This window comes from Acomys minous, assembly GCF_964271855.1.
Source record: "Acomys minous genome assembly, chromosome: 15".
Classification (NCBI taxonomy): domain Eukaryota; kingdom Metazoa; phylum Chordata; class Mammalia; order Rodentia; family Muridae; genus Acomys; species Acomys minous.
Genome location: NC_140497.1, coordinates 50,922,030 through 50,943,911, shown reverse-complemented (window position 1 = coordinate 50,943,911; position 21,882 = coordinate 50,922,030). Strand labels below are relative to the sequence as shown.

The 21,882-nt window shown below is 44.8% G+C and overlaps 1 protein-coding gene and 1 pseudogene across 2 annotated transcripts; both read right to left on the bottom strand.

Moving 5' to 3' along the window:
* Positions 1–1,747: 1,747 nt before the first annotated feature.
* Positions 1,748–20,839, bottom strand: LOC311584162 (tripartite motif-containing protein 75-like). Its single transcript, XM_084758279.1, has 4 exons — positions 20,777–20,839; positions 3,113–3,597; positions 2,606–3,061; positions 1,748–2,496 (listed from the first exon to the last, which is right to left on the bottom strand). Exons 2-4 carry the CDS (start codon positions 3,288–3,290, stop codon positions 1,898–1,900), a joined length of 1,233 nt encoding a protein of 410 aa, XP_084614405.1. The 5' UTR covers positions 3,291–3,597; positions 20,777–20,839; the 3' UTR covers positions 1,748–1,897.
* Positions 17,945–20,427, bottom strand: LOC311584161 (tripartite motif-containing protein 75-like; annotated as a pseudogene). The gene is made up of 2 exons: positions 19,939–20,427; positions 17,945–19,113 (listed from the first exon to the last, which is right to left on the bottom strand). The product of its transcript is annotated as a tripartite motif-containing protein 75-like (transcript).
* Positions 20,840–21,882: the final 1,043 nt, after the last annotated feature.

Genomic DNA, 21,882 nt, shown 5'->3' with positions numbered 1-21,882 from the left:
GTTTAAACATGGTGTCTCCTGCATAATAGTGGTAACTGAATATAAAATACAACTTATGAATCCATGCCAATTGTTCTGGGAATCACAACAAGGTTTCACAGAGGCCAGGCAAGTACCCTAAGTCTAAACTCTATCCACAACCTCTTCCATGTGTCTTACTGTGAACATCAGAACTATTCAGTGGCAGGGTGTGTGTGAGTCCCCTCTTCCCTCATTTGGGGACTCTGGAATATGGATCTTCAAAACATTGAACCCTGCCCCTGTGCCTTCCTGTGAAATAGGAACCTGGCTTGCTGAGCTTCAGTTTCCTCAGCCAATAGCTCAGGACTGAAAGAGACCTTACTCCCAGGTTTTCATGTTGGAAAGCCAGTTGCTGTGAGTCCAAGGTGCTCAATGCCACTGACTTGAGATGGTGCTGCTATCTGTCCAACTGGCCCAGAGAAGTGTAGTCTTATTCTGTGAGAATAGAACAGAGTGGAGCTTGGGCAGGCTCAGTGGACCGCCAATCCTTGCAGGTGTGTGTCTTGGTTTCAGCCTGTAGGTTTGAGATGCCCCATCATGTAGCACCAGCTGACTTTGAATTCCATGTGTAAACAAGGTAGTTCAATCTCTTTAACAACAACCTTTAGCCTTAGTACTGGGACACTAACTCAGTGACATAGTATTTGCCTGGAGTAATCAATCTAGAAGTTAGGGTATCCCAGTACTACACAGTCATCAATCAGAACATCAGCCAGAGGACCAGAATGCATGTTCACCCTAAAGGCTGTACCTGTCCCCAGTAGCCATGACAGGTGACTCACATCTGCCTGCTGGACCTCTAGCTATAGAAAATCTAACAAGATTGTCTGGCCTGACACATGCACATACCTAAACACAGATGTGCCTACCTATACATAAATAAAAGTAAATCTTCTTTCACAAAAGAAATTCATGGGACCTGGGCATCGTGGCTCAAATCAATGGTCTCAGCACCAAGGAAGCTGAAGCAGGCTTGCTGTGGTTCTGAGGCTAGCCTCTCCCAAAGTGAGCCCCTGTCTCAAAACCAAGTCATAACTAAATACTGTTTCAACCCAGCCTTGTTGCCCAGGCCTGTAATGTCAGCATGTGGAGGTTTAAGAACCTTTATCATCCTAACTATACAGTGAGTCCAGAGCCAGAGTGCAGTGCAGAGATACACCCTGAGCCACCAAGCCTGGACATTTTAAGAATTAAGTGGAAAATTGTAAGAAAGTGAAAGTAATAACCCAATACCCTGAGGAACAATCTTCTTACATAAAAAGAGTCACTTTACCTTTATTAAAATTAAATTTCATGGACAAACCAGTGCATTAATGGGAACCTTGTCACATTTCACCACATGAACATATGTAGTATTTACATTAGCTTATAACCATCTCCTCCAACATTTGTCTCTCTCTAGTGACATCATCCCAGATGCTTTCCTGCAGCTTTTCTACTCTAAGGGACATTACCACTGTCTACACTCACCCTGCTTTGCAAAGATGTAGATACTTCCTGTTTGATCTAGGTCTAACTCAGCAGACACTCATTAGTCCCTTTCTTTTCCTTGTTTCCCTTCTCTATCCAGATCCAATTTCAGGGCCTGAGATGGTTCTCCAGGAAAGAGGGCTTGCTGTGCAAATCTGATTACCTAAATGCAATCCCTGGGACATAGGATGAAAGAGAGGAAGTTTTCCTGACTCCCACATCCTCAATTATAGTCCATCTGTGTGTCCCTCTCACACACACATACACACACACACACTAATTTTTAAATACAAATTGATAAAATATATTAAGACATAACAAAGTATAGCAAGCTAGTGGCACATCTGGATTGGAGGCAGAGGAGTTTAGAATGTAAACAAATCTCATAAGACCATCATGTGGGGCTTCACTCAGAACCTGTGGCAGAACAGAGTCTAAGAGGTTCTGAATGAGGTCCTATGTAGAAATAAGGACAAACAGGACCAGTAATGGTGTCCCTGAAGGTGTAGATGTGACATCTCTCAGGCATGCAATAGAAGGAAAGCTCTCCCAGTTCACAGTCCAGGAAAACACCAATGGCTCTGGCATGTTTAAACAGAGAGTCAGTGTCAGCTCCTGAGACATCGAAGTGGTCCCCTTGCCAGACAATCCTCCAGCATCCCTGGGGGATAGAGGACTGCCTTTCCCTGATGGGCAAATCAGCCTTGCAGATACCAACAACCCATTCAGCATTCTTTCCTACCTGCACCTCCCAGAAATGTCTCCCAGAAGAAACATGAGGAAAGCCCAACACAACAGGACACTTGGTAAACCTATTTGAAGAAGCAGAACCACATTGCCTTTCCTTTGCAAATGTTACCGATCTTTTATCCTCAGAAACAAGCAGGTTTGAATGGGCTGTTTCTAGGTCTAGAGTTACTTGCTCTGTAAATTGCCGAATTCGGGAGATATTCCAGAGGAAAGTTAAATAAGTCTCTTCTGAACTGAACACAAAAAGGTGGTGGGCTTATCTCAGTCTCCACATTCTGGTGGAAACCCTTGACTATCAACAGCAGTTCTGCTTCAGATAGTTCCCTCTTAGTCACCACTGGGCTCAGGAGATCTCTGAGCTTGCAGCCATAGTTTTCAAATGCTGCTATGTTGTCAAGCAGTTTCTGCTCAGTATCCCTCTCCTGGTCCTCTAACCTGTGCAATGCTGCCAGCTGTTCTTGATATAAAAACTGGCTCAGCTGCTCAAATTCAGCAGTCAGTTTCCCCCTCTGTGCTTCTGCCTCCTCACTCAGGGTTGCGATTCTATGATACTGAACACTCATTGACTCTTCAACTTCCTTCACTTTACACTCCAAGAGCTTGATGAAGCCCTGAAGCTTCTCTCTGTGGTGAGATGCAGCCTGTGCAATGGGTGTCACCTGGTGGTCAATGTGACTAGCAGGCCCAATGCACTGGTCACACAGCAGCTGCAGGTCATCCTCACAGAATAGGGTAAAGACCTGGTTGTGCTTTTCACAACTGGTACTGCTCTCCTGCCCCTTCCTTTTGTTCTTCTTCATGCTGTGGAGCTGCTGGGCAGCTTTAATCATCATTCCAAGCTGGGTGTTGCAACTGTGGATTCACATCTGGCAGTGGTGCCGACAGACAGGACAGGAGAACCTTCCTGGCAGCACTGCCCAGAAGTCTTTGATGCAGGAGTGACAGAAGTTGTGTCCACATTCGATGGTGACTGGGTCTGTCAGGATACCCAGACAGATGGGGCATTTGGTCTCTGCCTGGAGTCTGGCCAAGGGCTCTGCCTGTGCCATCAGACTGGGAATACAGGTCTGGACTCTGACTGGTTTCCTTTTGAGAGTTGGCTAGGGTACTGTCCAGGGACAGGCACACTCACTCCTCCTTCAGCTCTCACAGTCCCGCTTGGAAACTGCTGTTAACACATTGATGTCCCCTGTTTTCCCCACAGAAGTAGAAGCCTTGAGTCCTTTGTGGTTTTAGGATGGATAAATCCAGTTGCCAACAAGGTCCATTGCATGGGCCCACAGTCAATAACAGCCCTGGAAGAGGGCTAGTCTTCTTGACTCTGGCAACTCAGTTGTTTTGAGGGAAAATATATTTCTTTAAAAAGAAAGAAATAATAAATTAACTTCAGATGTCCCCACTCAATGGCTGGCTCCAGTTAAACCAAGAGCTGCACCATAACTTGTTCTTCCGAAGCCTTCTAGGCCCTAGCTCCTCTGCCTACTTGGTCCCACTACCCATCTGCTCTCCAGTCCCTCGAACCAGAGCTGTGAAAATAAACAGAATAAACAAGGCACAGAACAACCTTGGTTAAATATCCTTCCCTGTAACCTCTGACCATCAGGCTTCCACCTCCTAAATGCTCAGATCAGAGGGCTGAGATCACAGGGTGCTCCCTGGTATTGAACCCTGGGGCTCAAGCATGCTGAGCAAACACTCTACAAACTGAGATACACTTTAGCCTTTTTTGGTTGGGTGGTTTTATTTGGTTTTTGTTTGATTGAAATTTTGTTCATTTGTTTGTTTGTATGTTTATTATATACTGGGTCGCATTATGTAGCTCTGGCTATCCTGGAAATCACTTTGTAGATGGCCATCCTGGACTACACAGAGATCCTCCTACCTCTGACTCCAGAGTGGCGGGCTTAAAAAGCTGTGTACTCAGCTTGGATCTGTTGACACAGTCTCATCCTGGTTTTGCCCGGAGGTTGTTGAGCATGCCTTTGATCCTAGCACTCAGGAGGCAGAAGCTGGCAGTTCTCTGAGTTGGAGGCCAACTTGCTCTATAGAGTAAGCTTCAGGACATCCAAGATTACATGGAGAAATCTTGTCTCCAGAAATTAAAACAAAACAAAAGTATAGTATAAACAAGCCTAGAAAAACATTTTTTATTCTCTCCCTATCTGTCTGTCCGTCTGTCTATATCTGTCTCTGTCTGTCTCTGTCTGTCTGTCTGTCTGTCTCTCTCTCTCTCTCTCTCTCTCTCTCTCTCTCTCTCTCTCTCTTCTCTCTCTTTGTCTCTCTCTCTCTCTCTCTCTCTCTCTCTCTCTCTCTCTCTCTCTCTCTCTCTCTCTCTGTCTCTGTCTATCTCTGTCTGTCTGTCTCTGTCTGTCTCTCTCTCTCTCTCTCTCTCTCTCTCCTTTTAAACAGTGTCTCAATAACCCTTGCTTATTCTCTGGAACTTACTATCTAGACCAATGGAGGCATCTGCTTCCACAGTGTATGCCACCACTACCTGGAGGATGCAACTTCATAGGGAGAAAAACAACAAACTGCAAGGTTAAACTTAGCTATTTACTGAATGTGAGGACAGTCTTTATTAATTGAGACTATGCCCCCACCCCAATAAAAACAGCTGTGTGTGTCAAGTCACAAATGTAATATCAGGTCATAGGAGGTAGGGGCAGATGGATAGAAGCTAGTTCAACTGAGTGTTCACATAGACTTCCAGACTAGTTAGTCAATATCTACATGAGCAGACCTTGTCCTGACACCAAACAACTAAAGCTGCCATAATCCATGAGGAAAGAATACCTACAAGTGGGCAAGGCTTTTGCTTCTGAGCCTGAGGGCTTGAGGTCAATTCCCCAGGACCCACAAGATAGAAACAATGACTCTCACCAAATCGTTCTGACTTCTATGTATGTGTAACACTTAAATCACTAAACATAGAAACCAGGGTTCTAGGGATGGACGTCATGGGTACAGCACTTGGGCTGAGCATAGACAAAGCTCTGGGTCCCATCCTAACACCTCACAAAAACATCATGTTAGAGACAGAATCCCTCCATGTTCCACCTGATCTAGAACTCCCTTTGTAGGGCAGACCCATCTGGATGCTGGGATTACAGGTATGTACCACCTAGTCAGCTTGATAAGTTCTTTTAAAATTCCAAGAAGAGTCTGGGAAGGAAACCTACACAAACAGAAGCGCTAGTGTCAGACCATGTCAGGTACAGTGCTAGAGCCCCAAGGGCTAGATCCAGCAAGACCTGTTCCTTTCTAGTCTCCCCTACTTCAGCGCTCACTCATCCAGGTTCCCTTTTGATCCAACTAAGGTCACTCATCAGGGTGCTGACCCAAGTGAACCCAAGCTACAGACTTCAGAATGGAGGGAGCCTCAATTGGGAAAATGCCTCCATAACATTAGGCTGTTGGCAAGCCTGTGGTACATTTTCATAATGAGTGATAAAAAATGAGGCCAGCTCTTTGTGCATGGTGCTATCCATGGACTGGTGGTCATGGGGTCTGTAAGAAGGTAGCCTAAACAAGCCAGGAGAAGCACCCCATCAGCACTGGCCTCCAGGTTCCTGCCATGTGTGAGTTGCTGCCCTGACTTCCCTTGATGATGAATTGTAATGTGGAAGTAAAAGCCAAATAAACTTTTTCCTCCCCAGCTTGCCTTGGTCATTGTGTTCACCAAGCAACAGAACCTCTAAAACAATCAGACACCCTCTTTTGCCAAAAACTAAGAATATTTACGTCAATATTTGGTTCCTCACTAACTATCAATACATAAACAGTGTAATCTGTCTCACAGTAAGAATCATAATTAGTCCAATGCCTGACTTCTGGTAGAGACTACTTCAACATTTCTTGACGCAGCATGGTTACACAAGCCAGAAATGCCAATAATTGTGAGGCTGAGGCAGGAGGATTATAAATCTGAATGCAGATTGGCTATGTGGGAAATGATAGTCTGAAAAATAAGTGATTGATCCACATGGGTGGTACACATGCCTTTAATCCCAGCACTCGGAGGAGAGACAGGGGCATCTTGGTGAGTTAGAGTTCATCCTGGTCTACAGAATGAGTTGCAGGACAGCAAAGGCTACACAGAAAAACCCTGTCTCAAAAAATAGAATAGAAATATAGATGATAGATAGATGGATAGATAGATAGATAGATAGATAGATAGATAGATAGCGAGAGAGGGAAGGAAGGACAGAGAGAGAGAGGGAGAGAGAGAGAGAGAGAGAGAGAGAGAGAGAGAGAGAGAGAAATAGATGGATTCCATGGAGAGGCACATCTCCCCCTTCTCACAGAAGCCTCAGGAAACCCACATCTTATTTTACCCACCCCCCACCTCCCACTTCACCACAGCTCCACACTTACTTTGAACAGTCCTCTCTGGGCAGTTCCCTGGCTAGTAGCAGAAGTGATGCCCTGATCTTTCCAAACACATCTAAATAAATGATGCAAGGAGTGAGAACTCCACCGAGAAAATAAGCAGTGCTTCCTGGGAGTGGAAGTAGGAGGGGAAGGGAAAGAGAAATTGAGGGTAAAGTTCTGTGAGATCTTATAACTCAGTCAACGCTAGAAGCTATGTTCTTCCTACCCCAGCTTTTGCGATTAGAGGCAGGTGTGTGCAATGCTGGGAATCAAACCATGGGCTTCTTCTATAGGTGCATGATACTAGGCAAGCACTGTACCAGTGGAGAAACATCCCTATTCCCCTCTAAGAAATATAAGTGCTGCACACCTAGAAGCAGGCAGATCTCTGAGTTCTAGCCCAATCTGATCTACAGAGAAAGTTGCCTACCTCCCTTCACTTTCTGTCTGTCCTGTTTTCTTTGGCCTAGGGCCTAAATGCAATTGTTTTCCCTCTAAACCTACAGTCATCTTGGATTCCAGGAAGAACAAAGCTTACCAGGACAGAAACCCCACCCCTACATACCAGATGACAACAATAGCTTCCATGATGGTGAGATCCCATACCCTGGAGCATGAGTCATCATCTTCCAAGAGCCAGATTGGATTCCTTCAAGAATAAGAAGTGATGTGAGCTTGTGGCCACATTACACAACCATGTCTGATTTCACCAAGAATACACACCTCAACTAGGACCAATTGGTTATGCCTACCTGTCCCCAACCCTAGTTTTTCTCTACTGAATCTTGGAGCTCACACCTCTAGCCCAGGACTCTCTGCATGATGAACCAGCACTCTGCAAACTTAGCTACATGCCCAGAGCCATGCTATATATATAAATTAATAGCAGAAGCATGACCCTGCAATTGGATTTTTATTTCTTTCTAGGAGCTGGAATTAAAGCCCTGAGCTACCACACATGGGTTCAATCTCCATCCCTTTCCTTTAGGGTTCAGGTCTCTTTTGTTTGTAAAGGGTGAACTCTTAGTGGAGCCTAGCTGCTGGGCACCTAGGTCAGGTTTTTCTTCTGAAAACACTAGTAATAACAGTTGAACATTCCTCTCTTACAGGAGTATTTTCTAGTAGCCTTTGCTGCAGGCATCCTGTTTGCACCTGTGGCTAAGAGCAACCGATTCACAGTTCCAAACAATAAATCAAGGTTCTTCTCCAAGTCATGGAGGACAGGACTTTCCCTGCTCCTCTTCCAACCTGCTCCTTCCCTGAGGAGCATTGACTTCTTTGCTCTGACAAAACGCCTTAGCTGTTAGGCTTTTGTCCTTTGTCTCATTGCTTTGCTCGAAAGTACAGAGAGCCCCTCCACACTTTGTCCTTAAACATCACACCCTTCTACAAAGACACCTGGGCTGCCTAACTGACCTTCACTGACTCATCCTTAGAACCAGTACTGCCATGAATGTGTCATGTTTGGGGAGGTTTTTGTTTTAGTTTTTTTCTTCATTTAGATTCCACTGAAGCACAGGCATAACACAAATCATGGACCCAGGAGAGACCTCATGCAGGAAGGATTTTTTAAGCTGTATTTATTTAGTGTGTATACAGTGTTATGTATACATGTATGTCTGCGTGCCAGAAGAGGGAACCAGATCTCAAATAGAGGGTTGTGAGCCACCCAGTGGCTGCTGGCAATTGAAATCAGGACCCTTGGAAGAGCAGGCAGTGCTCTCAAGCCTGAGTCATCTCTCATGCACAAGGTAGGAGATTTTTAAGAGGTAGGGACAGGAAGAGCTCTATTCTGAAGAGTCTGAAAGGCAGGTGGCAGAAACAGACAACATTGATATTATGAACAGATTCTGAAAATTATAAAGGCAGTTATATATTTGAGCAATTTCCATAGTGTAACAGAGAATTTTTTGCATTAAATAACTATTTTAAAGTCATTGATGTATAATTATTATGAGACAGAACTCCCCTGGTTCATGTAGCAGCAGTAGTTGGGGAGACCACTGTGGTAGTGGAGCAGGATGGCTGCTCAAGCCTCTAGCACTGAGCTTTCTCCCTCGGTCTCCTACTATTTCACACACTGCTCTGGCACAATTGCAGGCACAGGCTTCATGTCACATGTATGGAAAGGATGGAGGGCACATGGCTATTTTCCTGAAGTTGTTTCTCTCTTTCCCCATTCTCATGCGTAAACCTAAGATCAAAGTAAGGTCCTCTTCTTTGGACTGGTGTGGTAAGTCCTGGTATTTACTGCCTGTGTCCTCTTCTTCTGTGGCCTAGCCAGGGGTAAGTGAACAACACTGGATGGCCAGAGTCCATGCCAGAAGTAATACCTACTCCCCATATTGGGGGACCCACAAGGAGACTGTGCTGCTTTTCTATTACATCTGAACAGAGGGTCTAGGTCTACATCATACACAGTTCTGTCTTTCACTAATTTCTTTAAGCAATTTGTTCAATTCTCTCACCTCTTTCTTTGAATATTGCTGTGCTAGTTTGATGCAATTATCTTCCTCCTTTAAGGCCTCTATCATTTTCTCAACCTCAGATTGGAAATCGTCCCCTCTGTGCATCATATTTCATAGTATCACTTGGGATTGCTGTGGTAGGACTGCTAGATTCTGGTGATGCAAATGGCCCTGGGAATTGTTACTCATGTTCTTAACACTGACCTATCCCCATTGTGGTGTCTCTGGTAGTACCTTGTTTTGTGGTCTCTGATGGTCTGAGTGGTGCAGGGTAGGTGTAGACATTTAGTCTTTGGTCCTCTACAAATCACCTCCTCTGGGTACTATCTCTGCAGATAAATGTAGTGGTAGCCTGGCTGACCTCGTCAAGGCAGAGGACAATGGGACTTTGGTTCTGTGCCAAGTCACCTCCTCTGGGTTCGCTGTCCTTGCTTTCTCACTTATTCTGACATAGTTGGACAGACATCTGGGGAGCAGGCAGAAAGATATACAAGCAGAGAACTATTCTGGTGGCCCGGCACACTACCTAGTGTGGAGGACAGTGGACAATGGTCTTTTGTAGTCTTGAGTTCAGTTTGATACCTGGAGAGCAAAGGTACTACACACATGCAGGCAAGTGCCTAGACTTTGGACAGTGCACACATGCTTACAGGGTCCCAGGGACTCTTTTGTGAATTAGCCAGTGGCCCAAAGCAGGACCTACCCATACTCCACACGGCATGGACTCCTGACACCTGGAAAACACCAGTGCTTGTGCTTTATATCTCTCTGTTTGGTCCTTACATCACTCTGCAATCACTGCTCTCCTGCCCACCAGACACAGTGTGTGGTTGGAGCCACCATATTGGATGTCCCCCTTAGGTGACTATCTTACAGAAACCCACAGCCATGCTCTTAGTTGCTTTATTTTTTTCCTCAACACATAAATTCTCTTCACATTAAAAAAATCTACATTAGAAAAATCAAGGCTGGGGTTAAAACTCAGCAAGTTCCTTTTTACTTAGCATGCCCCAAGCTCTGGATTTGGTGCCCCATGTAGAATGCACTGGGCAAACACCTAAAATCCATGCACTTGAGAAGCTGAGACAAGGGCATGGCAAGGTAGCAGCCAGTCTGAGCTAGACTGAGAGAACTTGTCTCCTAGCAAAACATCCTCCACCACAATATGCCACCAGGCAACAATACTCAAAAATTTGTGGTCATTCTAGACTACGTAGGGAATTGGAGACCAGCTTTATATACATGACACCTTCTTTAAAAATGGAAAGATGGATAGATAGATAGATAGATAGATAGATAGATAGATAGATAGATACAAATACTAGCTGGAATTGACAATACTAATATATTTGGCTCATCATCCTTTTTTGTACTCATGTATTACTGTACAACTTTCAAAACTAATACTGAGCCAGGTGGTGGTAGTAGCAGCGGTAGCCATGGTGGCAGCTGTGGTGATGGATTTTTTTTACCCTAGTATTTGGGAGGCAGAGTCAAGTTGATGCCTGTGAGTTTGAGGCCAGCCTGTTCTACAGAGCAATTTTAGGACAACCAGGGCTATTACACAGAGAATCCCTGTCTGGAAAAACCAATATAACTTGTTTGGATGTTCTATCAGGGGAGTGCCTCTAGTTGTATACCCTTGACCAAAGACCTATCCTCCTCAATTAATGGAAGGTCATCCTTTTGGACTGAATGTGCAGCTTCAAGGGGGACTCAGATGGAGCTAATAGGGAGGTAAGGGACACTTGCCTAGCCAGCAAGATCACCAAATCAACCCTGGTGATCCACGAGGCAACAGAATCCACTTCCAGATAACGCCAACAAACCAAAGAACCCAGTGAAAAATGGGGTGTAGAGTAAAACAGACAACTTTCAACAGAGGAATATCTAATGGATGAGAAGTACTTAGAGAAATGTTCAACAGGCTTAGACATCAGGGAGGTTTCTAAGAAACTTTGAAATAAATCAACTTCAAGACCCAACTATACTATTCCTGGGGATATACCTAAAAGATGCTCCACAAAACTACCAGGGCACTTACTCAACTAAGTTCTTAGCAGATTTATATGTAACATCCAGAAACTGGAAGCAAGCTAGATGTCCCTCAATCAAAGGATGGATTTTAAAAATGTGGTTCAATTACACAATGTTGTACTGCTCTGCTATTAAAAAAAAGACATCATGCAATTTGCAGGCAAATACATGAAACTAGAAAGAGTCGTCCTGTGTGAGGTATCCAAGACTTGTTAATACCCACATGGCATGTACTAAGTTATAGGTGGATATCTGCCAGGTGAGGTGGGGCACACCAGTAACCCCAGCAAAAGGGAAATCAGAGGCAGGGGGATCTCTGTGAGTTGGAAGATAACCTGGTCTACAAAGCAAGTCCAGGTCTACAAAGTGAAACAGTATCTGAAAAACAAAACCAAAAAAATAAAATAAATGAACAAATCAAACAAATAAAAACCTCAAGTAAATAGACATTATCAATGAAGTACAGGATAACCATGCTGCCAGCCACAGACTCAAAGTAGTCAAACAAGGCCCAAGGAAGGATGCTTGAATCTTACTTAGAAAAGGAAAGAAAACAGACACCTGAAGTAGATGGAAGGAGAGAACTGGTTGAGGAGGTTAATAGGGGTGGAGATCAGGTGTGGGGAGAGTTAGAGGAGAGGGTATGGGGGGAGCATTGGGAAAGAGAATGGAATTCAGTGGCAGGGAGCATCTCTGGTCAGAAGACAGCATGTAGAAGTAGAAAGGGATCTTTAGCTTTTAGCTCTTTAGCTCTTAAGCTGAGCTAGTGAGCCTTATGGGCCATTACTATAGGGAGGTGAGCAGAGTAGCAAGATGAGCTGGGATGTTTCTCTGCCTCTCTGACTTAGGAGGGTTTTCACCCCAGCTTCTGGCTCCTGATTTAATTGATAAAACAGAAGAATCTGGGATTTTCTTTTAAAACTGTTCATGCCACACACACCCACTCTCTCCATCCTCACAGTCTCCAGCAACAGGCTGCTCATTCCATTCCATAGAAAGTGTCTCCACATACCACATGACAATGATGGATATAGGGGTTGACACTTGTAATCCATACACTTGAGAAAGTGGTGTCAGTAGGAATTCAGGGGACTGTAGCCAGCCATTCTAATCCATCTGATGCACTCCAAGCCTGTGAGAACCCCCGTCTCAATGAAGACTGACAGTGTTCCTGAAGATAACAATTATGATCCTTCCCCATCCTCCACAGGCACATGTAGGAATGTGCTTGTGCACTCCCACAAAATTACACACATACATACACACACTGATTGTTGACTCAGTTTCCTATTTTGACCTTAGCAAATCTGCTTGGGTTCTACTGAATGAATGTGTCTTGTATATTCTGTTAGGGTGTTACCAAAGGGAAACTACAGGCTCATCCACTCCCCAGAGGCTCAGGGAGCACACTGCAGTACAGAGAATACAGTGAGGACCACAGAGCTATTGATGGAGGCTAAGGGAGCACACTTCAGGAGAGAGAGAAGACACAGTGAGGATGGGTGACCTGTTGTTTGTTGTTTGGTTTTGGTATTGTTTTTTTCCAGACAAGGTTTTCCTGTGTGATAGCCTTGGCTGTCCTGGAAATCACTTTGTAGACCAGGCTGTCCTCGACCTCAGAGAGATCGACCTGCCTCTGCCTCCTGACTGCTGGGATGAGTGATCCTCACAGAGCCTGGATGGGTGGGCAGAATTTCTTGCTCACAGACTCCACCAGGGGAAGTTGGTGGGTTCTAACTCCTGCTTTTTGGAGATGAGGGCTCATGGAGAAATGTCGGCTTAATCCTCCTGCCTCTACCTTATGAGTCCCAGGGTTACACGTCCAATCTTTGATGTCATTCAGTTCTGCAGGAAGAACCCAGTTGTCATCTATGTTGGACAAACATTCCACAGGCCAAACTATATGGGCCATCATCCAGGTTTTACTAATTTTTTTTTAAAAAAATTTTTTAATTTCCATTCTCTAGGGCCAGTGGAGTAGAAGTTCCAAGCATGTGATTTCTGGTCTTTCTGGTAAGCAGACACATGCTTAGGCTATGTACAGTGCATTCTGATTAGGATAAACTCTTGCTTAATGTTAAGCATATGTTTATATAACAACAAAATTCTATCACATAGAAAGTCACAAGTGTTTAAGTTAATTGGATAAACATAAGACAGATAGATAAGTAGATGATAGGTAGATAGATAGATAGACAGATAGATGAGAGTGAATAAGATAGAGAGAGTGACAGAGACACTGAGAGAGACAGAGAGAAAGAGAACAAGCTAGGAAGAGCAAACTGAAAGGAACTTTCTGCAGACAGAAGAGCAGCATCCCATCCCTGTCTGTGTCCCTCCTTCCCTCAGGCAACACAGCACTCCTCCTCCTCTGCCTCTGCCTGCAGCATTCCTTCCCTGAGCCCAGCTGGCTGAACCTTGATCTGATTCTGGCCATCCTGGCCCTGGAGATAATCTGTTCCCTGGCCTGTCGGCTCTTCTATACAGGTGAGAGTGGAAGGGAGCCTGAAGAAGAGCCACTGTCCTGTGACCTCTGTCCCCTCTCCTGCACAGTCAGAAGCATACCCTGATATTTTAGTGAAAAGTCTTCCCCTTAACACTGTTGTCATTCATGGCTGAGCACTTCCAGTCTTCTCTCCTTTCAGACCAACAGCAGCGAGTGAAAGACAACAACTACCATTCAATATTCTACATTCCTGAATTTCATAAGTTATTGGGAACATCTGAGGTGGAGATGTAGCTCAGATGTTAATTGTTTTTACTGCTCTTAATCAGGAGGCTCATGACTGCCTGTAATTTCACCTCAAGGGATCCAGTGCCTCTGGCCTCCTGAAAGCCCAGGCCCATACCCTTACACACATGTGTATGAAATTAAAATCTTTGAATAAAAAAGAATTTTCAGCAGACTGAACTAAAGCTTTCACAGAACAGAAAACAAGCTTGCTTACTATTCTGTTGCAAAGACTCCTGATTCCTTAAGATACATCCAAGTCTGTGACTACTAAAATGTTCTTCATCCAAGATAAACATGTCCATGCCTTCTACTAGTAATGTGAGTGAATCTCCAAAAAAGAATAACATTCACATATGGAAGCCACATTGTAAAGAGTTTCCAGGGTCTAGGAAGAAGGCTCAGTGGGTAAGTGTGTGTACAGAGCTTACAGAAGATGGAGTTCAGTTCTCACACCCAGGTTGCCATTTCTTATGACTATGAATGAAACTGGTACCTTGTCCAGATCTGTGGTTGTTCATAACTCTCTTGTGACATACATCCAAAATCCTTTGCTCTTCTTTTTCTTGGGATATTCTTGTGTGAAATTATTTCTTTTGTAGTTTTTGATACATGAGGCATGATATCGTGTAGTCTAGGCTGGCCTCATACTCCATATGAACCCAAAGACTGACCTTGAATTTCTGACCCTTCTACCCCCACCTCTCAAGTGGTGGGATTAAAGGTTATCCTGACTCTTGTCCACTTTTTGGAATAGGAAAAAACTCAGTGATTCCTGCATGCTACCAAATGAGCTACATCTCCATCCCCTGTATTCCTTATCTCTCAGGTTGGATTTTTGACTTTGATTTTACTATGTATAAATGTTTACCTGCTAATATGCATGTATAGTGTGCATACCTGGTGCTCAAGCACACCAGAAGAATTGATGAGATACACTGAGCTTGAATTGATAGGTAGATATGAGTCATCAAGTGTGTGGTGAAAATCAAAGCCAGGTCCTTTGGAGGAGCACCAAGTGCTGGTAACCGCTGAGCCATTGAGCCATAGTCTGACCCCAGAAGTTCGGCTTGAGAGCATCCCAAAATATCTCCCTCTCTAAATTTTATATCTTAACTCACCAGTCAGAGGTCTCTTTTATTGTAAATTCTTGTTTTATGGTATGGGTCTGGGTGTTTTGCCTGCAGGTATGTCTCTGCACAGTGTGCATATCTGCTGCCTGATGCGTCCCTTGATGAGGAAGCTTCTATAAGCTGCAGCCTTAAAGCCTAGGATTCAGGAAGTGAAAGCAGCAGGGTTAAGTTCAGAACTCTCTTGGCTACACATGGAGCTGGGGCTCCATGATTCCTGATCTCAGTAACAACAACCTGTAGCCTTAGTACTGGGTTTCCAGCTCAAGGACATAGGGTTTGCCTGGAGACCTCAACCTAGAGGTTGCATGCCATCCAAGCACCGCACAGTCAGTCATCAGTCCCTCAGTCGGAAGACTAGAATGCTGATGCATGCTCACCCTCACGGATGTAGCTATTCCCTGTACGCATGTCAGGTGGCTCAAAACTGGCTGCTGTACCCCCAGCTCCAGGTGATCTGACAATACTGGCTGGCCTGGCACAGGCACACACCTCCACTCAGATGTGCATACCTACACATAAATCAGAATTAGTCTTCTTTAACAAAATAATTCAAGGGACCTGCATGTGGCTCATAAGAGTGGTCACTGTACCCAAGAAACAGAAGCAGGCCTGCTGTGGGTTGAAGGCTTGTCTTTGCTATAGTTAGACCCTGTCTAAAAAACAAGTCATAACTAAATACTATTTTTGCTTTGCCTCGTGGCCCAGTCCTGCAATCTCAGCATGTGGAGAATCAATACTTTGCATAGTGAGTTCAAAGACAGCCTGGAACAACAAAAGGCACTACTGGATGCAAACTGAAAATGTTACTTATTCAAATCTGCTTATAAAGTTCACCACCTCCTGACAGCACAAGGCCAGAGGCAATAGTGGCTCCAGGCTAAATCACCAGTGTGCATGACTGATGCTACTAATGAAAGCTATGGGGGATGCTCTTGGGTCCTTTGCTGACTGAAGAGGAGTATACATTTTAAATTGTTTTATGTGAATGAGGGTTTTGCCTGCAAGTATGGATGTGCCTGTGTGCCCTCTATGAGTGCCTAATGCCTACAGAGGCCACTAGAGAGCATCCCATTCTCTGGAACTAGAGGTAGATTTCTGTGGCCCACATTGTGGAGGGACACCACTGATTCCAGAAAGCTGTCCCGTGTCCCCCACTTGGCTATCATGGCAAAAGTGCCAACGCATAAACACACACAATACATTGTAATTCTGGTTCATTTGTTTTGGTTTTCAAGACTGGGGTTCTTTTGTATAACTCTGGCTCTCCTGGATATAGTCCTGTACACCAGTCTGGCCTGGAACTCACAGAGATCCCCCTTCCTCTGTCCCTGGAGGGCTGTGATTAAAGTTTGCACCACCATCAGCTGCCAATAAATGTAAAAGAAAACTCACTTCTGGAATGCAACAGAGCGCAGTTGTTAACTTGCCTCATATGTATCACACCGCGGGCTCCGACCTGCTCAGTGCATGTGGCTGGGGGTGGCAGCACCTGCCTGAGATCCCAGCCCTTGGGAGGTAGAAGCATGAAGAGAAGGGCCAAAAGCCGCTGTCACCCCAAAATCAAAAAACATTCTCCTAAAAGAGATGAAGCCTGAGCCGCCAAGCCAGGACATATATAAGAATTAAGTGAAAAACTGTGAGAAGGAGAAAGTGATAACACAAGACCCTGAGGAACAGACTTCTTGCATACAAGGAGCCATTTTACCTTTATTGAATTTAATTCCATTAAAAAATAATTTCTTGGTAAAATCATTGCATTAATGGGAACCTTGTCACATTTCACCACATGAACATAGGTAGTGTTTACATCAGCTTACAACCATCTCCTCCAACGTTTGTCTCCTTCTGGTAACATCATCCAAAATGCTTTCCTGCAGCTTTTAAACTATAAAAGACATTACCACTGTCTACAGTCACCCCGCTTTGCACAGATACAGGGTGTCTCCTGTTTGATCCAGGTCTAACTCAGCATCCACTCATCAGTCCCCTCTTTTCCCTTGTTTCCCTTCTCTATCAGAACCAATTTTAGGGCCTGAGATGGCTCAGCAGCTGAAAGGGCTTGCCATGCAGACCTGATTACCCAAATGCAATCATGGAGACATAAGATGAAAGAGGGAAGGTTTTCCTGACCTCCACACCCTCAACTTTAGTCTGTCTGTCCCACTCTCTCACACACATACATAAATACTACTTTTTGAATAAAAATTGATAAAACTGTATCAAAGACTAAAGGCATTGGCCTGCAGTGCCAACTACTTGAAAAACTGAAGACTAAGGATGACAAGTTCACGTTCAGCCTGGACACCTCAGCAAGACTACACCTAAATCTAACAGGGCTGATGGTGTTAGCCCCCTGAACCCAATGCCTAGTCGTGGAAGTGGGAAAAGAGAGGGGGAGGGAGAGACAGGGGAGACAGGGTAACATTGATTGTTTGATTACTTAAATGAAAACCCAGCAACATCACTCTACTTTTGTTAATCTAATTTCGTATTAATATTTAAGGTGTTTATACAGTTACAGGGAAACTAAGGTTGTATATTTGTGAGACAGAAGTTAGACAATCTGGAATTCAAGGTCAGCCTCTGATATATATATAAAATTTAAAGCTAATGTGGACTAAGGAAGGTCATCTTGGTTATAAAGTAGACAAAAAAATCCTTAAACCTCCTATAACATTCTAAGGTAGGTTGGGGTGCTGATGCAAATATGTAATGCCAGGTACACAGGATGGCTATTCCAGGAGAGTCTGCAAAGTTAGTTCAGGCTAGACCAGTAGACTTACCAACCAATCTCAAAGATGAAAACATTGAAGTGTATAGCTCAACCCTATATCAATGCTAGGCATGGGGTTTAGAGGCAAAACATTTTTTCTGTTGCCTAATGTGTTGTTCCATGTTTGTGAACCCAGAATAAGGAAGTTTTGATGGAACAATGCTTGACACCTTGATCACACCCTATCAGCGAACAAAGTTATGGGCCAATCAGGTTGCATAACAAGAACATGGCGAAAAAATTGTTGGGCATAGAAGCTCACACCTATAATCCTAGCAATAAGACAGTGCAGAGAAACACACATTAAAAGATGTCTTCAGCTGGACAGCAAGCTAGTGGCACATCTGTGTTGGGGGCAGAGGAGTTTAGAACATGAACAGACCTCATAAGGCCACCATGTGGGGCTTCACTCAGAACCTGTGGCAGAACAGAGTCTAAGAGGTTCTGAATGAGGTCCTAGGTAGAAATAAGGACAAACAGGACCAGGAAAGGTGTCCCTGAAGGTGTAGATGTGACATCTCTCAGGCATGCAATAGAAGGAAAGCTCTCCCAGCTCACAGTCCAGGAAAACACCAATGGCTCTCGAGCGCTCAAATTGAGAGTCAGGGTCAGCTCCTGAGACATCGAAGTGGTCCCCCTGCCAGACAATCCTCCAGCATCCCTGAGGGATAGAGGACTGCCTTTCCCTGATGGGCAAATCAGCCTTGCAGATACCAACAGCCCACTCGGCCTTCTTTCCTACCTGCACCTCCCAGAAATGTCTCCCAGAAGAAAATGAGGAAAGCCCAACACAACAGGGCTCTTGGTAAACCTTTTTGAAGAAACAGAACCATATCATCTCTCATTCACAAATGTAACCCATTTTTTATCCTCATAAACAAGCAGGTTTGGATGGGCTGTTTCCAGGTCTAGAGTTACTTGCTCTGTAAATTGCTCTATAACTTTTTCTAGTGCTGAATACTGGAGAGGAAAGTTGTAAATTTCTCTTGTAAACTGAACTGAGAAAAGGGGAGGGCTTATCTCAGTCTCCACATTCTGGTGAAAATCCTTGAGTGTGGACAGCATTTCTGCTTCAGGGAGCTCTATGTTAGACACCACCTGGTTCAGCAGATCTCTGAGCTTGGAGCCATAGTTTTTGAATGCTGCTATGTTTTCAAGCAGTTTCTGCTCAGTATCCATCTCCTGGTCCTCTAACCTGGAGAATGCTGCCCGATGCTCCTGATCCAAAAACCGGTTAAGCTGATCAAATTCAAAAGTCAGATCCCACATCTGTTCTTCTGCCTCCTCACTCAGGGCCAAGGTTCTTTCCTTCTGAACGCTGATTGAGTCTTCAGCTTCTGTCAGTTGAGACTTCAGGATCTTTTTTTTTTAATACATTTTTATTAATTTATACATATTACATCTCAGTTGTTAGCCCATCCCATGTATCCTCCCATTCCTCCCTTCCTCCCACTTCCCCCCTACTCCCCTCCCCTCCCCTAAGTCTGTGTCTGAGGGGGACCTCCTCCCCCTGAATAAGCTCATACGGTATCAAGTCTCTCCTTGGTGACCTCTTATCTTTCCTCTGAGTGCCACCAGGCATCTCCGTCCAAGGGACTTGTTCAAATATGGGGCACCAGAGTTTGTGTGAAAGTTAGATCTCCTTCTCCACTCAACAGTGGAGAATGTTCATCGGCTAGTCCGGGTAGGGGTTCAAGGTTTTTACTGCCTATTTTTTCCTTGGCTGTTGCCACAGTTTGCGAAGAGCCCCAGGGCCCAGACTTGCCTGTAGTTTTCCAGGACCCACTGGATCCTTCCATTTCCTCTTTCTCCCAGGCTTCTCACACCTAAAGTTTCAATAGGATGTCCTCCCCTCTTACCCACTATTCTGATAGGTACAGTTTTTCCTACGTGTCCCTCTATAGAAGAATGGATAAAGAAACTGTGGTACATTTACACTATGGAATACTACTCAGCTATTAAAAACAAGGAATTTCCAAAATTTATGGACAAATGGATTGAACTAGAAATTGTCATAATGAGTGAGTTCACACAGAAGCAAAAAGAGCTAAATGGTATATACTCACTTATATCGAGACACTAGTCCAAGGTGTACGTCCCCATGAAAAACTGAGACTTCAGGATCTTGATGAAGCCCTGATGCTTCTCCCTGTAGTGAGATGCAGCCTGTGCAATGGGTGTCACCTGATGGCCATTGTGACTAGCAGGCCCAATGCACTGGTCACACAGCAGCTCCAGGTCATCCTCACAGAAGAGGGTCAAGACCTGGTTGTGCTTCTCACAACTGGTACTGCTCTCCTGCCCCTTGCTTTTGTTCTTCCTGCTATGGAGCTGCTGGGCAGCTTCAATTATCCTTCCAAGCTGGGCATTGCTTCTGAGGTTCCCGTTCTGGCACTGGTGTCCGCAGACAGGACAGGAGAACTTGTCCAACAGCACTGTCCAGCAGTGTTTGATGCAGGGGTGACAGAAGTTGTGTCCACATGCAATGATGACTGGGTCTGTCAGGATATCCAGACAGATGGGACATTTGGTCTCTGCCTGGAGTCTGGCCAAGGGCTCTGCCTGTGCCATCAACTTGGAATACAGGACTGGACTCTGGCCGGCTTCCTTCTGATGGTTGGCTCTGGGGGACTCTTTAGGGACAGACACACTCACTAATCCTGAGCTTCTCATAGTCTCTCCTGGAATCTGCTGCCACCTCACTGATGTCTCCTGGTTTCCTCACCGTGGTGGAAGCCTTTAGTCCTTTGTGATTTTAGAGTCAATAAATTCCAGATGTCTAGAAGTTTTTTTCTGTGGGCTTACCACCAGTGATAGCTCATAAGGACAGCTAGTCTTATGGACCCTGTGAACTCAGCTGTTTTGAGGGAAATGAATTTTCTAAAAAAGAAAAGAAACAAAGTAATAAATTACTTCATACACTCCCACCACTGCCTGGCTTCATTTTAACCGATAGCTCCATCACACCTCCCAGTCTGTCCTTCCCAAGCCTGTCAGTCTGAGCCCTAGCTCCTCTGCCCACCTGGTCCCAGAGCCCATCTGCTTGCCTGTCCCTCCAACCAGAGCTGTAGGAAAAACAGATAATAAACCAGGCACAGCACAGCCCTGATTAAATATCCCTCCCTGTAACCTCTGACCATCAGGTTTCCACCTCCCTCATGCTCCAATCAGATGGCTGGGACCACAGAGCCCTGCTGGGCATTGAACCCAGGGCCTCAAGCATGCTGAGCAAACACTCTACAAACAGATCTGTCCCTAGCCTGTTGTTTTGCTTGTTCCATTTGATTTGTTGTTTTTGAGACTGGCTCTCACTATGTTACTCTGGCTGTCCTGGAACTCACCACATATAGTAGGCTTTCCTTGACTTCATAGAGATCCACCTGCCCCTGCTTCTGGAGGGCTGGGCTTACAGCTGTGCACTCAGCTTGACACAGTCTGGCACTGTAGTTGGGGATGAACTGGGACTCCTGGTGTACACACACAGCTTAGGGCTGACCTGGAACTGGAAGAAATGGTTTTTGTTTCAGCCTCCAAAGTGCTTGTATTACAGCCTAGTACCAGTGGGTGGGGCTTTGTTGCAATGATGCTAGGATTAAGCAGAAGGTACACCTAGGATGAGTTACATCCCAACCACCAGATGACTCTTGACTGCAGGTAATCGAGGACCATCTTGTCCTATCCTTTTATCTTTCTTTCTTTCTCTGCTTTCTGAAACAACAACAAAAATCAACCAACCACCACCACCACCCCAAAAAACCCTTCATACCACTCATGTTACTTTTTTTTAAGTAATTAAATGTACCACAGAAGAACTTATAAGGTAAAAGCCCAGAGGCAATGTAGTTAAAATGTTTCTGATTTTGCTAGGTGGCCATGGAACATGCCTTTAATCCTAGCACTCAGGAGACAGAGGGAGGCAGTTCTCTGAGTTCATGACCAGTCTGGACTTTAGAGTAAGCTCTAAATCATCCAAGGCTACATGGAGAAACCCTGTCTCCAAAACCCAGAAGTAGATAGAGGGTGAGAGAGAGGGGGGAGGGACCCAACCTGTGGGTTTGACTAAAACTCAGGAGAGAGGTCCCCTGTTGAGAATGCAAGATACAAGAAAGGAGAGCAAGTCTGATTGAT